Source organism: Xenopus tropicalis, chromosome 4 (assembly GCF_000004195.4).
Source record: "Xenopus tropicalis strain Nigerian chromosome 4, UCB_Xtro_10.0, whole genome shotgun sequence".
Taxonomy (NCBI): Eukaryota; Metazoa; Chordata; class Amphibia; order Anura; family Pipidae; genus Xenopus; species Xenopus tropicalis.
The window spans coordinates 65751880-65769549 of record NC_030680.2 but is presented as its reverse complement, the minus strand read 5'-3'; the positions used below and the strand labels follow the sequence as shown (position 1 = coordinate 65769549).

The window sequence follows — 17670 nt, the reverse complement described above, 5'->3', positions numbered from 1 at the left end:
ATTTTATTTTTCTAGCTGGCTGTTTTTCGAAGCCTTCTCTTCACTGCTGTAGGAGAGGAGGAAAGATATATGGTGGACAACTTCCGTCCTTTGCAGCCACTCATGAACCGTACTGTCCATTCATCTTTTGAGCCAGCTCTGCAAATACCTCACAAGAAGTCAGAGGAACACACACACAGGCAACAGGCTGGATAACTGAATGCTGAGCTATATCCGCTTCTAGCATAGGGAATGTTATTGGGAAGAATAGTAGAGTAATCGTGTAGAAGCAGTTTGGACTACATTTTGGATTTTCTAGCAATACTCCTTTTTGACCATGCATCTCTACATATCTTCCTTAGAACTAAAAAACTGACTTCTTATTTCCGTCAGGGCACAACTTTAATAACCAAATGTTTCTGTATTTAACTAACTGGTTTTGAGATTTCTTTGGTGAACTTTTACATAAAAAAAACAATTTTACAAATTTGTATAACTGACATAGGCTACTGAACCTTAGTGATATTTCTGGCCCTGGGCAGCTTGGCAATTCACTTTAATATAGAACCAGCACTTCTTTTTCTTTTACAAATTATTTTTTTTGCCTTGGTGGGTTTTGAATTCATTCTTGGATGTTGGTGACGAAAGTATTGGAACATAAGACAAAAGGTAGTAGGCTTTAGTTAGTGTTCACTGCTCTGCAAAATATGCTTAGATATTATTTCATTAAAGATTAAGACTATTCAAGTAGCAGTAAGCAGGCACCTCAGACTGACCTGAAAATCAAATAGTCTGTAATTTCAAGATAGTCATTAATGGTTCCCTTCTAGAGATTATATAAAGCCAGTCTGCAGAAAACTACTTGTAATTTGATACATTAGACTTGCTTGATGTTATGAGATTCCATGAATATTTCTGTAATCGGTTATAGGAAGCAAGGGATAGACCTGAAACTAGAAGGCCATTTCTGAAATTCTTTGGCAAAACAGGATTTTTATAAAATGTGTTTTTGATTTATTGAAAGACGGGAGTCTCTTCTTGGTAAGTCTGAGGCATTAAAGTGGATACACTTAATATCACAAAAACATTTAAAATAAATAAATGATGTAGAGATGCGCGCACACACATATATAGAAGAAATCCCTGACAAAAAATCATTAGAATACATTATGGCAGCTTCCTCTTAAATGTATATGTTCAACTATGCTGCTACATACTAAAATGCTAAAGTGTATTTTTATTGTTAGTGGGACTTTAATAGATTTATTAAAGCTTGCATTTCTGGGTTTAAACAGATCACTGTGTTGGATGTATAGATTGAAGTCACCATTTATTTTAAAACATAATGGTCTAAAAATGTTATGTTGTGGTGTTATATAATTGCTGTTCCTAATATGACTCGACAGTCAAGTGCATTTCAAATATCCTTTTCCATTTGGTGCCACTGAGGGTCAAACCAATGTAGTTTTAAAATGCTTGCAGATACAGGTTGAAAAAAAATATGGGCCTTTATAAAAGGAGATTATTTATTTTTATTTCCATGAGTTACATACAAAGGGAAAATAGTAAAATGGTAAATGCTGTTAACACATCTGTAGAAATGTTCAGCAGTTAATAATAATGATGGATATCCGTGAACTTGCTAAACTTTTCAAACTGAGACACTTGAGAGCAGATTTTGGCAGATGCCAGTTTATGAGCAAGCGTGAGAAATAGCTATAGCAAACCACACTACAAGTGACCTTAACTAGATGTTGCTTGTGCACTTATTGTCCATAAGGAATGAATTGTGCCAATTCAAGCTATGTACTTAGTCTAGATATATACTGGTTAGAAAAAAAAAAGGTATACCAGTTATTCTGTAATCAGCTGGAACACTGCAATGCCATGAGTGTAGGGTTAATTTTCATAGTTTATGTTCTCAAATATAGTACTATACAATACTGTAAATTTGGGAATGAATCTTTTATATAAAAATTGAATTCATGTGGATCCAAGAATAAAATCCAGTCCATGGAAAAAGCTTTAGTTTCCCATCAATAAAACAATTCAACCTATTTTTTGTGCAAACAATTTAGCCATTGAGTGTTTTCTGTTTGGTTTAACTGTGCTTTCTCTGGCTTTGTGGGAAATGGCCTTTTGTATTCTGAGACATAATTAGAAGAGACTCTATTGACAATTACATTTGCAGCATGTTCAAAGCAATTGCTTCTTTTTGGCTGGTGTTATCTAGGTCATTCCTTTGAGTTTATACTGTAGCTGGTATGGGCTGAGTCTCCAAACTGTTAGCAAACCAATTAAGTTCTTAATTAACACGGTTATGGAAAATGTACAGTGCAAGTAAAATTAATTTTCTTGCTCAGAGGTCTGCTTCACATTGTTTGCAGATTTGTTTAGTGTTATTGTTGATAAAAAACATGTATTAAAATATGTTGGCCTGTTTGTTGTTGCATACATATATGTTGTTGCATACGTATATGCTTGTTTACTAATATAGATGCAAAATTGTTCCAGTGCAGCTTCCCCTAGAAACATAGCATGGAGAATAGCATTGCTGATTAGGGAACAATGCATTTTTCAATAGTTCAAATGCAAAGGATCAAAACTGGCGATTTTGGGAGGGGTTACAAAAAATTAGCTGTAAAAACTCCCCGCCTGTGTGCCCTTGTCCTTATTTCTTAATATGCAGACTTGGCCTGCTTAAAAAGAAACACTGTTTGAAATATATAGAAATCTCCTATCTGGAAACCAATTATCCAGACAGAAAGCTCTAAATTAATTAAACACAAATTTTAATTTGGGGGAGACTCCAGTTGCAGCATGGCATTTTATATTTCTGCATTAGATGGTGGAGTTTATAAACTGCTTACTATTATGTTAATTTCTGTTTGTTTATACAGTATAAACTTCAATCAGGATTAATTATATCTTAGTTGAACAAGTACAGAGGAAAAGGAATTCATTTTTTAAATTTATGTCTATGGGTGATGATCTTCCTGTAATTCTGCACTTTTTAGGTATCCGGTTCAGAGTTCTGGGATGTGCTGTTGAAGTGGATTGGCCAGAACTTTGTAGGTCATAACTGGTTTTATGAGTTATTTCTATTGTGCATAAGCATTGATATATAAATGCAACCTTAAAGGAATACTGTCATGGGTAAACATGTTTTATTTAAAACACATCAGTTAATAGAGCTTCTCTAACAGAATCCTGCATTGAAAACCTTTTTATAAAAAAAAAAAAAAGCTTTTTTTTTTTTTTTTTTTTTTTGCTGCTAAAAAGGAACATTGGAAGTCGCTAAGCTAAAGTTACTCAGTCTGCAGCCTTGTGTCTTTTTAATGGTCAAGGTTTCAAGGTGAGTTCCAGGATCCTTAATTACATATCAATTATATAATATGTATAGATGCATATTTTACAACCACAAGAGGTCCATGTTTGTGAACTAAAAGAAACAGGGTTGCTTGGAGGTGCAGGTCACAATAGTTAGTGTTTGACTAGGAGAGGCTATGCTGGATGGTTGTTGTTGTTTAATTTTTACTCCCCCACAACTGCCTTCTATAAATTTCTAGAAATTATTTTGTATTTACTGCACTTTATTTCAGTTAAACATAAAGCTACAAGGTCATAGGGAGCAATTTGTTTATCTTTTCTGATTAAACAATGATAAGACTTCTATAATTTGTGGGAATATTTTTTCATGTGACTAATGTGCAAAGGAAGCACTATTAACAAGATATCCTGTGTGGGTGCCAACACAAAGCAGCTTGTGTGATCTTGCCAAACCTGCTTTTAGTAGGAGCTGGCTAAACAAAACCTAAGTGTTTATTCCTTATCCACTGAAATCTCTACTTGCCCATTTCACTTGTTAATATGAATGCAATAATGTGGAATAAAAAGTCTTTGGGTCCAGTTTAGCATAGTCCATAGAAAAACAGCTCATGCTTTTATCTAGTAGGAAAATCAGGAAAACATTTTGATTAGGTATGTAAATACTTGCTGGCCATAGAAAGATCCAGTTTTCCCATTATTGCATTCTGAATAATTGCGATTTGTATATGGCTCTGTACAGGATTTCTGCTAACTATTTTCTAAGAAACAACTGCATATGTCCTTAACTCGTACTGTACAGTGGGTATTTTCTATCCAGAAAACCTGGGGAAATATTTTTGATTTACAGGATTCAGTCATTTTCCTCTAGCACAGTTTTACATGGTTTTGGGAGCAAAACACTCATTGACACTGTCCTAATTCACTTAGTTAATGAACTTTAAGGGTGAAGACACACAGAGCTACTAGTAGCTACTTGTCATGGCTACAGAAATAGACAATGCTGATCATCTGCTGATAATTGTCTCTGTTTTAATTCTCCGTATTGTCTATGGCAAGGTTTTTTCTGGCAGTTAGTAGCTGTGACAAGTAGCTGTGTCTTCGCTCTTAGACATAGTGGTTATAGCTACACTTCAACACATTCTGGCTTGGTATCTACATTGTAGAACATGTAACTGTCTGTATCACTGCAGAGCAGTGCTCCTTTTAACTTTCATATTCTGTATCCAATATGTTTCTCAAGTGCAGTTTTTGTGTATCTTGAAAAAAGTTCCATTCTTCATTGTATTGTTAGCATTTGTTTTTGCTGCTTTTTTATGTCCTGAATTCTATATATTCAAATAATGTCTAATTTTATATCATTTGTAGAATGTTTACTGTGCTATAATGTAGAAAATAAAACTGATTTGTCAAAAGTATTTCTGGTGTGATTTATTTATGATAAAGAAAGAAACAACAGCAATCAATGTGTGTAGGCTTTCTAATCTTTCTAATTTATTCAGCATTCATGACTGTTTTTCAAGTATGCACAGAGTAACAACTAAACTGTGCACTGCAACATGCATATAACAGCCTTAAGTAGATACACTTTTTAGTGACTGAGCACTCCCATACTGGTATGAATAATGTTTAAAGCACAATTGTTTTAGTGAAATTGCTTCCCGGGAGTTGCTATTGCTGCTTTATTTGTTTTGTGCTGCTGTTTTTCTTTCTGCGAGTGTCTGTTGTGTATGCAGGACACTTTGTTCAAATGTATAAGGGACTATTTCTACACTATAATGGGCCATTTGATGCCTAAACATGGACATTGATACTTGGACTTGAACTTTTATTTTTTTCTCTCTCATTAAGCACTTGTGATTTTGCATTTGGGGACTTACCTTAATTAAATGTAATTTACCCCACCCCTTGCTCTATCCCTCCCACTTTCGTTACCTTACCCTTTGGTTCAGTCATCCACAATAGGTGTCTGCTATAGCAGTCGACTAACCGCTCTGAAAAGGCTTTCCACCAGCAACAATAGGAGTCACCAGTGGAAAGCCCTGTGCATCGCTTCGTTTTCTGAAACCACGTAAAGTTGCCTGCAGGGGGAAACTTTGCACAACTTCAGATTACTAAAGCGATGCAAAGGCATATCCACCAGTGACTCCTATTTTTGCTGGTAGAAAACCTTTTTGGAGAGGTTTGTCACCCATGATAGCAAAGATCTATTGTGAGCAACTGAACCACTCTGTGGGTTCTTAAACTAATATAATCTATACAACAAGAGTCATTCTTAGGCTGGCTTGATTAAAGGGCCTAGTGAGGCCCAAAACATTGCCTTGCTTTGTACTACATATGGAGCCAATAAAGCACGTTTGAAGCACCTTCATCCAGTGTTGCAGCATCCAGACTTGCACCCTGCAGTCCAAAACTTGCATGAGGACTGAGAGGCACAGTAAAATTCAAGGTCTAGCGGACCTTTAAAAAGCAATTTCTGGGAAGATTCGCTCCACTTTAAGGAATGGCCAAAAGAGAGTCTAGCAGTAACGTTAAACATTTGAACATGGACAAGGAGTTACAGAAAATAAATATTTTGTAAGACCAAGAAAACAGCATAGAAACTGCTCAAATTAAAAAAAACAACAAAACAAAACTGCACAACTTACTGTCTGTGGTTTTTCTACTGAAAAATGTAGCTGCAGCAAACTAGTAAGCCACATTACCACACTGCTTTATCAAAACTGGACATGCCCCTTAACCGCTTAGAGAGTCCAGCCTGCCACTGTAGATTACAGAACACAAATGGAAACTGCTTTCCCTAGTACAGCAACTGCATGTATCAACTGCAACTTGCCTTGTACTTTGGGGACTGTGTGATAATGTACTATATATTAATATAAATGCCACTGATCACTGTCTTTTTAATATTTCTCTCTCAAAACAAACTTGTTTTGAATGTTATAATCCCATATGACCTTTGTATTCACGATTATTGCTCAATTTATATCTAAATAGCCGTTGCTGATTATCTTACCCTGAATTACCTCTTGGCTAAATGTTATTCACAGAGGGATCCACTATGATGCATTTACTTTAACAATAAATGTTTTTTTATAGTAAAAAGGTCCTTTGTTATCACAATATAAGAATGTATATATTACATATGAAGAGGTTATATATGATGTGGTCCTTACACAGCGGCGCTTAAAATATGCATTTATCAAAATACATAATGAACATGTCAAAAATGTGTTTTTGTGAGATTAAACATGCATTTTTTTTACTACCTCAAATCTGCAAAACATGTAATCCTAACCCTAAAAATGCAGGGTGAATTGGAATGGGAATGTAGTAAAATGCAGGTCTAAAAACATGGCTTTATACCTCCCCCCAGAAAACACAAGGCTTTATCCCTCCCCCCTCAGTAAATTGCATCTAAAAAGCAAAAAAAAACAAAAAACACAACCAATCCTTTATTGGTGATGCCAGCCTGTTTATAAAAGGCCTCTAATTAACACTCAAATACAACATGTACCACAAAATCACATATAGGTAAAACCAAGTAAGAGAAAAATAACTTTAAGGGCTCTATATTACATTTTAGGATGATGTAAACAGTAATATTCTGAGACAATTTGCAACTGTTCCTTTTTTGTTGTTTTTAAATTGTCTAGAGTTTTGTTTAGAAGTTCTCCAGTATACTCTAGCAACCAGGCATTGGTTTAAGTGAAATGCTGGTAGAGGGGTAAATAGAAAGATAACTAATAAGTAACAACAATAAAACTGAAGGCTCGCAGAGCACCAGGGGTTATGACCCACCCTCCATCATTTGAAGGCTGAAACAGGTAGGCAAATACTTAAAAAAACATTAATAAAAGACAACTGCAACAATTTCTGAGAACAAAACAGTATATAATTTATCAAACCCTTTAAATACTGTACCAGAGATACAAATTTTATTGATCCAATACAATCTTACACTAGTTCATATCATGCCCATCCTGTGCATATACAATTTAAATATATACATAGTTAAATTAGGTAAAAACTGTTTAGGCAATTTAAACCATTGGGCACTATTGGCAACTCAGTGTTGGTTTTGACAGACCACCTTGTTGGAGCACATTGCGCTCCAATGAGTTAGAGAAGAGGGGCATATATGTATAGATTTGAAGTGACAGTAATATAATATTTATATATAAGATATGTTTCTCTTTAGACCAGGTAAGACTGAAGTTCCATTTTGTAGAGAAGAGAAGAGAGAAATGTTTGTGATGCGAATGATTAGACATAACAGTTTAGTTCTCACCCAGCACCAGCAGATGGCATCTGGTAACAGTATTTACCCTACAGTAGAAACTAATGGAACGCATTCTCTGCTGATCAAAGGCCGTTGAGAATTCCCTCATTTTTGTAGCTGGATAAACTTTTTATAATGCATCTACAGGCTGCTGGAGCATGAATGGAGTTAGTCACCGACAGCTACAAGAGCCACAAGATTCAAAATTCTGTGCTAATTAATGTTAAATAAACAACAACCAAGAGGGACATTTACTAATCATCTGATTTTTTTCCCTGATTCAGATATTTAATGCTAAAAGTCACAGAAAAAAAGTTGCAACTTTTTCAAGATTTACTATGTGACAAAATGGGCTAAAAATCCAAATCCAAACATTTGCCAGCTAAATCTTGCCAAGATCATGTAGAAGTCAATGGCAGATATCCCTTCCCTAAAGGATCCTTCTTTTCCTTCAAAACTTTAGAGGTTTTATATTCTTGACGCTGGTATTTTGTTTTTCAATTTGAAAAAAGTAGAGGTTTTGTTGTGACAATTTGAGAAATTCTAAGTTTTGCAACTTTTTCCTGCCCAGGTTTCTATTCCTATGGGATTCTTAGAAGCCTGTTTATCAGTGGGTGACAGAGTCCACTATTTAATAAATATGCTTCTAAAAATCCAATAGGAATGAGCAGGTGAATTTTTCTGTGGCCAGCTCTGATCTCACATTAAGCAAAATAAATTTAGAGCTTAATACATAAAAACTCGTCCACATTATATTCATTCCAATGGGATTTTCAGAAGTGTATTTATTAAATGCTGAGCTCTAACTTTCACCTGTTGATAAATACACTTCTAAAAAATCCCATAGGAATGAATAGAACGTGGGTGAGTTTTTATGTATTAAGCTCTAAACTCACATTTTGATAAATCTGCCCCTAAAGTGAGCATGTAGTTACAAGCCATTCTGGCCAGTGCACTACTCTGAAACAGTACAGAATGTTCCATCCCTACCTTATATGACCCAGCAAGAGTTATTTCTCATTAACTAAAGTTTACTTAGAGGTAGAAAACACATGAACATTAAAATACTTTTATTAAACTCCTCAGTGTAGAAACATCCGATATTACGATGGAAACAAGGACCATTCCAGGAACTTTGCTGACAACGCGGTTAAAAGATCAAATAGCTGTTCCAGTGAGAAATAATTCGTTGATCATTTACTTCCATGAGACATATCTATTGTTTGAGGAGTAACAGATGCTGTGCGATATAAATCGAGTGTGGCCTGCAGAGGGCGCTCTCTTACGAGTGACATCCTCTGTGAGTCTCTGCTGTGACGTGCGGGGAGAGACAGGGATAAAAACCGTGCGGCGGGAGAGAGTGATGCCATACAGCGTGAGGAGGCAGAGGTAGTGCCCAGGTGTCCCACGCCCTGTCGCTTTCTCGGGTTGGCACTAGGAAGGTTTGTGAAGAGAGGAATAGCCCAGTTTAGGGCACACACAGGGGCCTCACAATTCACTGAGCGGAACAGAGGAAGGCACGCACGTGGAAGAGAGCTATTAATACTGTAAGGCTGCCATCTGGGTACCGCACAGCACCCTCCCATATACACTGCTAGCAGCACCCACCCATATACACAGCTAGCAGCACCCAAGCCGGGGCACATCTCTGACGAACTTCCCAGTGTCTCTCTGTAAGCGGCACCTAGAGCCTGTGCCATGGCAGCGGGCAGCGTGAAGAGAAGGCAGTCCGGTCCAACCAAGACGGAGGAAGAGGACCGGCAGGCGTCTGAAAAGATGCTCCACCAGAACGGGAGCGCCGAGCCTACGGACAGCGCCGGCGGAGCAGTAGAGCTGCAACGCACCATCACCCTGGTCAACGGGGTCGCTATTATAGTGGGCACTATCATCGGCTCCGGGATCTTCGTGACCCCGACCGGTGTGCTACGTGAGGCGGGCTCCCCCGGGCTCTCGCTATTGGTATGGGCCGTGTGCGGCCTCTTCTCTATTGTGGGCGCTCTATGTTATGCCGAATTGGGTACCACCATCTCAAAGTCCGGGGGAGACTATGCCTATGTGCTGGAGGTGTACGGTCCACTGCCCGCCTTCCTAAAGCTCTGGGTGGAGCTGCTCATCATCCGGCCCTCATCGCAGTACATCGTGGCTTTGGTGTTCGCTACCTACCTGCTCAAGCCGGTCTTCCCTACCTGCCCAGTGCCTGACGATGCGGCCAAGCTAGTGGCCTGCCTTTGTATCTGTGAGTATATACATATAGAGAGAGAGCGCTAAATGCTGCACATATACATGTAATATAGACTGTGAGCATGGCGTGCCTTCTGCATAGTAACGTGTGTATCCCAGGGAGAATGAACTGCTGTGTGTATGTAACTATGCGGTGTGGCCACAGTAACCCAAAGTGCTGTACTGTATGGCAGGTAGAATGTTATCTTTGTGATCTGTGACTATCCTGTCTCCCTGCATGTCATTTTACAAAACCATCATCAGTATGGCTGGAATTTGGAATATGGAGTCTGTGTTATTTATGTCTGACCCTTCAGTGCTAGCCTGGCACCTAATAACCCACCGGAACACATCTCTAGGTGTCATACAAGTTAATGATGCTTTTTTATTTCCCTAAATGCATTCTTTATGGCCTGAAGGTGCATAATATATTTGTTTGAAGTATTATTTGTTCAGGAGTTCATATAAATATGTATTCTTTCCTGACATTTTGCAGCAAAACCAATATCAGTTTTCTCACATCAAGGAACAACTAACAGTTGACAGCGTACGATAATAACTTAATATACATCAATACATTATTCCTGGGTTACATCATATCCCTTTATTATTAGAGTTTCACTTAGAAACCGTCATTAGGTACCGGGTTAATAGCTGCCCTTTAAATTGTATTTCCAGGTTCATAATAGATAGTGTCAGGCTCACGGTAGCACATGTTCTTACTCGTAACATACTACACTCTCCACCCTCCATTCATCTGTCCTCATGTTCAGCCCACCCACATTCCCACCCAGTTTAGCTGTTACTATTGCATCATGAAGCTTCAGACTATACAAAAGTCAAACTGGTTTCAGCAGGAAGAAGGAATTCCCCATAAATAGGGCTTGCTCTTACTGTGTGCGTAGGTGTATCTAACTGGCCGGCATTGTGCTTCCTTCCCATTTATTAAGATCATATCATTCAGTAGGTTTAAAAAAAATGAAATTGTAGGTGTTAATGAAATGACACATTTAGAAACACAGCAAGGATAAACCAGGCTCACAGTAAGCAGAGTAGTAATGTGTATCCAGCAAGCTTATTGCTGTGTGACGTTAAGGTGTTTGTTGAATCTTAGAAGATTGATGCCATGTAAGAAAGTGTAACAGCTGAATATGTAATACTGAATACTACTCTTTCATTTTAGCTCAGCGGTTCTCAACCTGTGGGTCTGGACCCCTTTGGGGCTCGAAAGACCCTTTCACAGGGGTCGCCTAAAACCATTGGAAAACACATATTTCCGATGATCTTAGGAATAATTTTAAGGTTGGGGGGTCACCACAACATGAGGAACTGTATTAAAGGGTTGCGGCATTAGGAAGGTAGAGAACTACTTTGTTAGCTGAACCAAAAATGTAATCATATATTTACTGTTATTTATATTGGAAGGCCTGGTGCAAAGTACAAAAAGTGCCGTCAGCTGCACGCTGTAACCTACATGGGGGTGCAGAGCACAATAGGGTTGCCACCTGTCCAGTTATGACCCGGACAGCCCAGTTTCTAGAAGGGCTCAAAACTGCCTGCCTGGTTTTCCAAATTAAAGGAAAAGTAACACTAAAAATTTTTAAGTAAAAATCTATTCTACCCTGCCCCACCCAATGGTGTGCCCTATCCTGCACACCATTTATTATTTTGAATGCTTTATTAGAAAATACCTGCTAAAACTTGGCTTCCGATACGGCAAAGCAGGGCAGACTCCACTATGCAACGATCGATTGATCGATCCTAGCCCGACTCCTTCCTATACAGGAGGAAGGCTAGGATCGATCAATCGATTGTCGCATAGTGGATTCTGCACTGCATCTCCATATCGCCCTATTTCAAATGACCGAAAGCCAAGTTATAGCAGGTATTTTCTAATAAAGCATTTAAAATAATAAATGGTGTGCAGGATAGGGCAATTATTGGGGCAGGGTAGAATAGATTTTTTACATTTTAGTGTTATTTTTCCTTTAAGAAAATCAGGTGGGAGTTTCTGAGATTGATATAGCAATTGGCCAATTGCCAAGTCACCGCCCCACCCCGTGACATCAACACCCGCCCAACTGCCCGAAGTTAGCGGTGGGGTAAGCACAGACAGACCCTAGGTTGGAGTGCTCTCTGCATAAGCACTAAGGGGCCCTTGCTCTTTTGCCTGGTGTTAATAATTGACTCCTACAAAGAGGTGAAATGCATGGTTATTGGATGCTTGGATTTACCCCTGTGCTAGGGCCTCAGGGCTGCAGCACTTTGGCCACTGAGACTGCTGGGTGAGTCTAATAAGACTTTTGTTTGAATGTGCTTACTATAAGGAAAAGAATAGTACCTTGCAACTGGAAGCAACTGACCTTGGATTTCCCTGAGGTTTGTGTATGTTGTTCTTTTGATAGTAAATGGATGTACTACATAGTGGCAACTAATTCTAAATCTAAAATATTTATTTACCACTTTATTATAGCAAATATTTCCAGTTTAGCTTTTGGAGCTGTAGTTCCCCTTTGTTATTACTGTGCAAATAGTTCCCTGGGAGTAATGTGAGGACAGTGGAATTCTGGCAGGACTTCGATGCCCAGTAGCATTCTCTGTTGGACAGCCAACAATTCTTAACCTCTCCATCACACTGAGCGTCTCTTCCTCAGTGGAAAAACTAGTTCTAGTACTTAAGGGTATATTTATAAAAGGGTGTATTTTAATTGTACACCAAAGCGTGTAAAGTTTGGTGTAAAATTAAAAACCTGTTTATGAAGCTGCAGAGTTTTTGCAGCAAGGTTACTTTATGGCCTACATTTATATGTAACACTTCTGGGTGTGCTCTTTAGAAAAGCACATATGAGTGACAGTGGCAGGATTTATGACCCCCACCTAATGGGGTAAATTTAGTGGTGGCAAGCACAATTTTGGCTTTCTTGCTTTAGGCTTTATGATGCACCAGTACATTTGAGCACTTAGAGGGTTAAAAGAGGCAGAAAGGCTAATCAGGAGATGCCAAATGTTATGCACCCCCAGTGATTGCAATCGCTTACATGAAACCCTTGGGCGGTGCTCCTGTTGGAAGAAAACTGCACCGACCCTGGGTAAATGCAGGTGAGTGATCCTCTTCCTTCTCCTTTTGCAGCAATCCCAGGGCCCGCATATGCGCAGTTGAGTGAAAAAGTCAGCTTTTTTGTTAGAGTTTGACCTTCCACTCTGCTGTGCATTTGCAAAGACCGAAGGAGGAAGAGGAACACTCACATACACCCTGGCCAGTGCAGGTTCTCCTAACAGGAACACTGGCCGGGGGTTTCAGGTGATTACAATCACAGGGGAAAACCTCATTTTTAGGTAGCCCAAACACAAAGTACTTAAGCCCATGAAATCACCTACCATTACATCTGAAGGTGCTTGTCAGAAGGCAATTAATATGCAAGTCTGTGGGGCTTTGTTATGTGTGGGTTGAAAAGATGACATGCACCTTATGCTAACCCACCCACTCCCAACCTGACCCAGCGACCTGCCCATCTCTGACATCTCCCGATGGGTGGGGCAGTCAAGGATACAAAATTTGCGTACAAGTATACAAATAAGTGGATGGCAGACAGCTGGAGGAGGGATTGGGGCACACTTACTTCAAGGGTGTGTTGTCAACAGATTTTGGCCTGAAATCTGTTCACGACTCGCCAAAGATATATTTTCCCAGATCGAAGCAGCCCAGCCTATGAGGCTCATTGATTTAAGGCTGGCCCACAAATTACTGTTTGTTTAGGTGCTTTGGAACTGCACTTTTATTTGGAAGTTAATTTATAAATAACTTTCAAGTATTTCAAATTGTTAGTGAATGTATAGTTGAAAAGTTACTTAGAATTACACTTTCATTCATTATGCAATACATTTTTTTCATTATTTGGGTGACATCCGTTTTGAGCAAGGCATAACAATAACAGACCCTAAGGTAGAATAGCATGTCTGAGCGTAGCATAATAACATAACAATGTACAGGTATGGGACCTGTTATCCAGAATCCTCGGGACCTGGGGTTTTCTGGATAAGGGATCTTTCTGTAATTTGGATCTCCATAACTTAAATCTTCTAAAAATCATTTAAATATTGAATAAACCCAATAGGATTGTTTTGCATCCAATAAGGATTAATTTTATATTAGTTAGGACCAAGTACAAGGTTCTGTTTTATAATTACAGAGAAAAAGGAAATCTTTTTTAAAAATTAGAATTATTTGTTTATAATGGAGTCTATGGGAGATGGCCTTTCCGTAATTCGGAGCTTTCCAGATAATGGGTTTCCGGATAAGGGATCCCATACCTGTAGTATATTGTTAAACTAAGAAGAAGTAGAAATTGCACTTATAAATATATAGACGCACTCCGAAATTATTTTTCATTCAGGATTTGTGCATACTTTTAATGTTGCTAAATAGGACATTGGAATGTTGCAAAGTGGGTTGTGTAACAATAAAGGACTGGCTTTTCCAGAGTATCTCAGCTGAACAGAAAATCTGAGCCAAACACACTTCAACATTACATTATGTCAAATTACATTAAATGAAGAAAACATTTTTATTTTTACTGCATTTACTATGCACCTATATCCATACCACTGTGTGGTTGCTTGAATACATTGCACTTTAAACATTTATTATGTGGGTTACTTAGCTCCCATGTATGTGGCCTAAAATTTTATTTTATTTTTAGAACATTTAAATACAGAGATAGCAATAAATAGACAGATTGCAAAAACAGTTATATGGCACCATAGCAGACAGTAGAAACCTTTGTGTGTATTACGTTAAACTGTTAATTTTAGAAAGACAGACTAATTGCTGGTATGTGATATAAAAGTGCTGCAGGAAAAATAATGACCAGTAATCTCCAAACTCACTTTTTTAGTGGCCTGCAACTGATTTAGTATATAGTGTATACTGGTTAATGAATTCCAGCACATAGGTTTTTATTTTACAGCTAATAATATGAAAGTGGTTAACACCCAAACACACCTGCATGTTCATGATCAGAAATAGATTTATACTCAGCAGTGCCTATTTGACAAGAGACTAGATTTAGTTCAGACCAATATTTGCACATTGCCACTTAAGTGCAACATAAAATAGAGTAAGGAAAACAGGAGCTCATATGTTATGTTCCCTACCTTGCACACACATAAGGATCACTTGCATCATTAGCCAATTTAAATTTTAAAAGATTCCTAAAATACTGTTGCAAAGAAAGAACTAACAATAAAATATGTTAATAATACATTAAAATACAGATCAATCGTCGGAGAACCCATACAATTTAAAACTATCCACCAAACTTACCTTACACCCCAAAAGGAACACACCATTGGAAGACTCACCTCTCCCAGCTGTCTGGGATGCAAGGCCCCCTTGCACTTATTATGGGACTGCCCGATGTGCAGAAATTTTGGAAACGGGTTATACATTTTATGGCCCCAGAACTGCCTCCACAAGTGCTTAACCCAGCAACTTGCTTGCTTGGCTTACTGGATTCCCTTGCCCAGAACACACACTAGAGGGGTTAAATAAAGAACTTGAATATCTCTAATATCTCAAATTTTTCGAGTTTACAGAGTTTGCCATTATAACTTGACTTTGCCTAGGACAATTCCCATTGACTTCTATAGAAACGGGCAAGCAAGCATGGCAAATTTTTACATTTGAGTTTTCGGTCACATTCGAGTTTTCCATGGCTTGTCAAATGGATCACCCTGGTCAATTCCCAATTGCAACTGCCAGAGGCTGTTTGAACATGTTTGATAACATCTGGACTCCATGGCTCGAATCACTTGCGACTGCTACTTTATGAAGAGTGTGACTCTCAAGATATCCCCTCCCCCCTTTTATCTTTCCTTCCTTCTGTCATTAAAATTACACTTTAAAAAAAAAAAAATATATATATATACAGCTTAATCAAAAAATTCCCAAGAGTTTACCATATACAAACTTCAATCAAGGCTTGTAAAATCATTTTTTTTTCTTTATTAAAACACATATATGCATTTTGTGCTACATCCAGTACTTACTGACAAGATTTTTTTTTAGTTTATATGTTAATGTATATTGAGTTTCCTTTCATTATGCAAAAAAAAAAATTCTTTGTATAAAGCTGGCCTTTACTTGCTCGCTTGTTTGGCTGGGTCAGAAAATGACCCGTTTTGGCCACACTTGCACTACGGCCTACAAATACTTGTTACATGAGCACTGTATCAGTGAGTTTATGAACCCTCATCCAACAGGATTTTTAAACCTGCCTGATAGCTATCTCTCTGATTTGTGGCCAGATATTGATTGTACAGGCCATTAGGAAGCCCCCATACATAGGCCAATAAACTGCTGACTTGAATCATAAGACAGCTCCTTCTCTAAGGCAATAGGTAATGTGTATTCAGTCACTCAGTTACCCTTTATAAAGCAAGAGTAAATGGGCATTTGTTCACTTATTCTGTTATATGCACTCTTCTTTTGCAAAACTTATATTCTTTTCTACAAGCTCTCTACTCTTCTTTGTCTTTCAGTGCTGCTGACTGCAATTAACTGTTACAGTGTGAAAGCAGCTACCAGGGTACAAGATGCATTTGCCGCAGCTAAGCTACTGGCTCTTTGTCTGATCATCATTCTTGGCTTTGTTCAACTCGGGAAAGGTAAGAATGTTTGCATTGTGCTGTGTAGCTAGGTTTGTTTTTACTTTTGCACCCATTTAAGATGACCATGCACTGTATTTAGTATATGTATGGTGGCTAACAATACTGACTAATATCTATATACCATCAATATTGGTACACTGATTAGGTTTGTTTGAAAACTTAATCTGCCAGTATACCCTGACATCAGCAGCTCTTCTTCACTTCCTGTTGTTCGGATGGGAGTGTTTATCCAAATGAACAAACAAGTTGGCCATGTATGGCCCTGTGTACAGTAGCCATCCATTCAGCGCTGATTGATTGAATAATGTGTACAGGATCTGCCTGTATCTCCTTAAGGTATTGTTTTTGCCATTTTCCATTACCAAGTATGCGTATTCCAAAATGTGGCAGCCTTAAGCTGGCCACACATGTGGCAACTTTCATGCGACCATCGGTCCCAAACCTCCACTGACATTCAGGGCTGAATCGTCCGATATGGAGGTAGAAACAATAGGATTTCTACTTCCTTCTGTCAATTCAGCCCTGAAGGCAGATTTTGCTCAGGCGCCTTCAATGGCAGCCTTCTGCAATATCGGTCACCTCGCTGAGTTGCCATACACGCACTGAATATCGTATGAAACAAGGTTTTGTACAGTATTATCGGTGCATGTATGGCCAGCTTTAGTGTCTCATGCTAAAAGTGAACAACACTTGCAGGATCAAAATCAATGCACTCATGAAATTAACTGCATGCTGTCTACTTGAAATTGAATGTACTTGATGATGTAGGCCTAAAATGAGTACAATCAAGTTTATTTTAAAAAGCACCAATAAATTTAGATCTAACTAGTGAAATTTAGTTTTTTAGTTTTTTGTGTTTCTGCCCCTGAAACATCACATAATGCTTTGTAAATAGAAAAACTGGGGTCTAATAATCATGGTCAACCAAGATATTTATGGGACTGTTTTCAGTCTTTTATGAAAGAAGAGCACTGGTAATTTGCCATTTGTTTTTCCTGTGAAATATTGGAGTATTGTGATATAGCTATCAAAGTCTCATTAGTGTTAGAGAGGTTACAATGTAAATCTGTTAAAGCTGTTATGCTTTAATTCTGTTTCTACCTGCTGGGCTCCAGCTACAAATTGATTTATTGCGTATTTGCCAGCAACTGTAAAACCAGTCGAACACATCAGGTGGAATTAATATGATTAGG

The 17670-nt window shown here is 38.2% G+C and overlaps 2 protein-coding genes across 4 annotated transcripts in view; both read left to right on the top strand.

The window, feature by feature from the left end:
* ca5b (carbonic anhydrase VB, mitochondrial) overlaps positions 1-4722 on the top strand; it is a 34127-nt gene extending 29405 nt beyond the window's left edge. The window contains exon 7 of one of the 2 annotated variants that reach the window (XM_012961266.3): positions 16-4722. In XM_012961266.3, coding sequence (XP_012816720.2) covers positions 16-195 — 180 coding nt within the window. In that variant the 3' untranslated portion in view covers positions 196-4722. 2 annotated transcript variants of the gene reach the window in all.
* A 4132-nt stretch (positions 4723-8854) lies between these two features.
* slc7a5 (solute carrier family 7 member 5) overlaps positions 8855-17670 on the top strand; it is a 30559-nt gene continuing 21743 nt past the window's right edge. Inside the window, 3 exon segments of one of the 2 annotated variants that reach the window (NM_001141993.1) lie at positions 8971-9181; positions 9208-9824; positions 16349-16474. In NM_001141993.1, coding sequence (NP_001135465.1) covers positions 9287-9824; positions 16349-16474 — 664 coding nt within the window. In that variant the 5' untranslated portion in view covers positions 8971-9181; positions 9208-9286. 2 annotated transcript variants of the gene reach the window in all.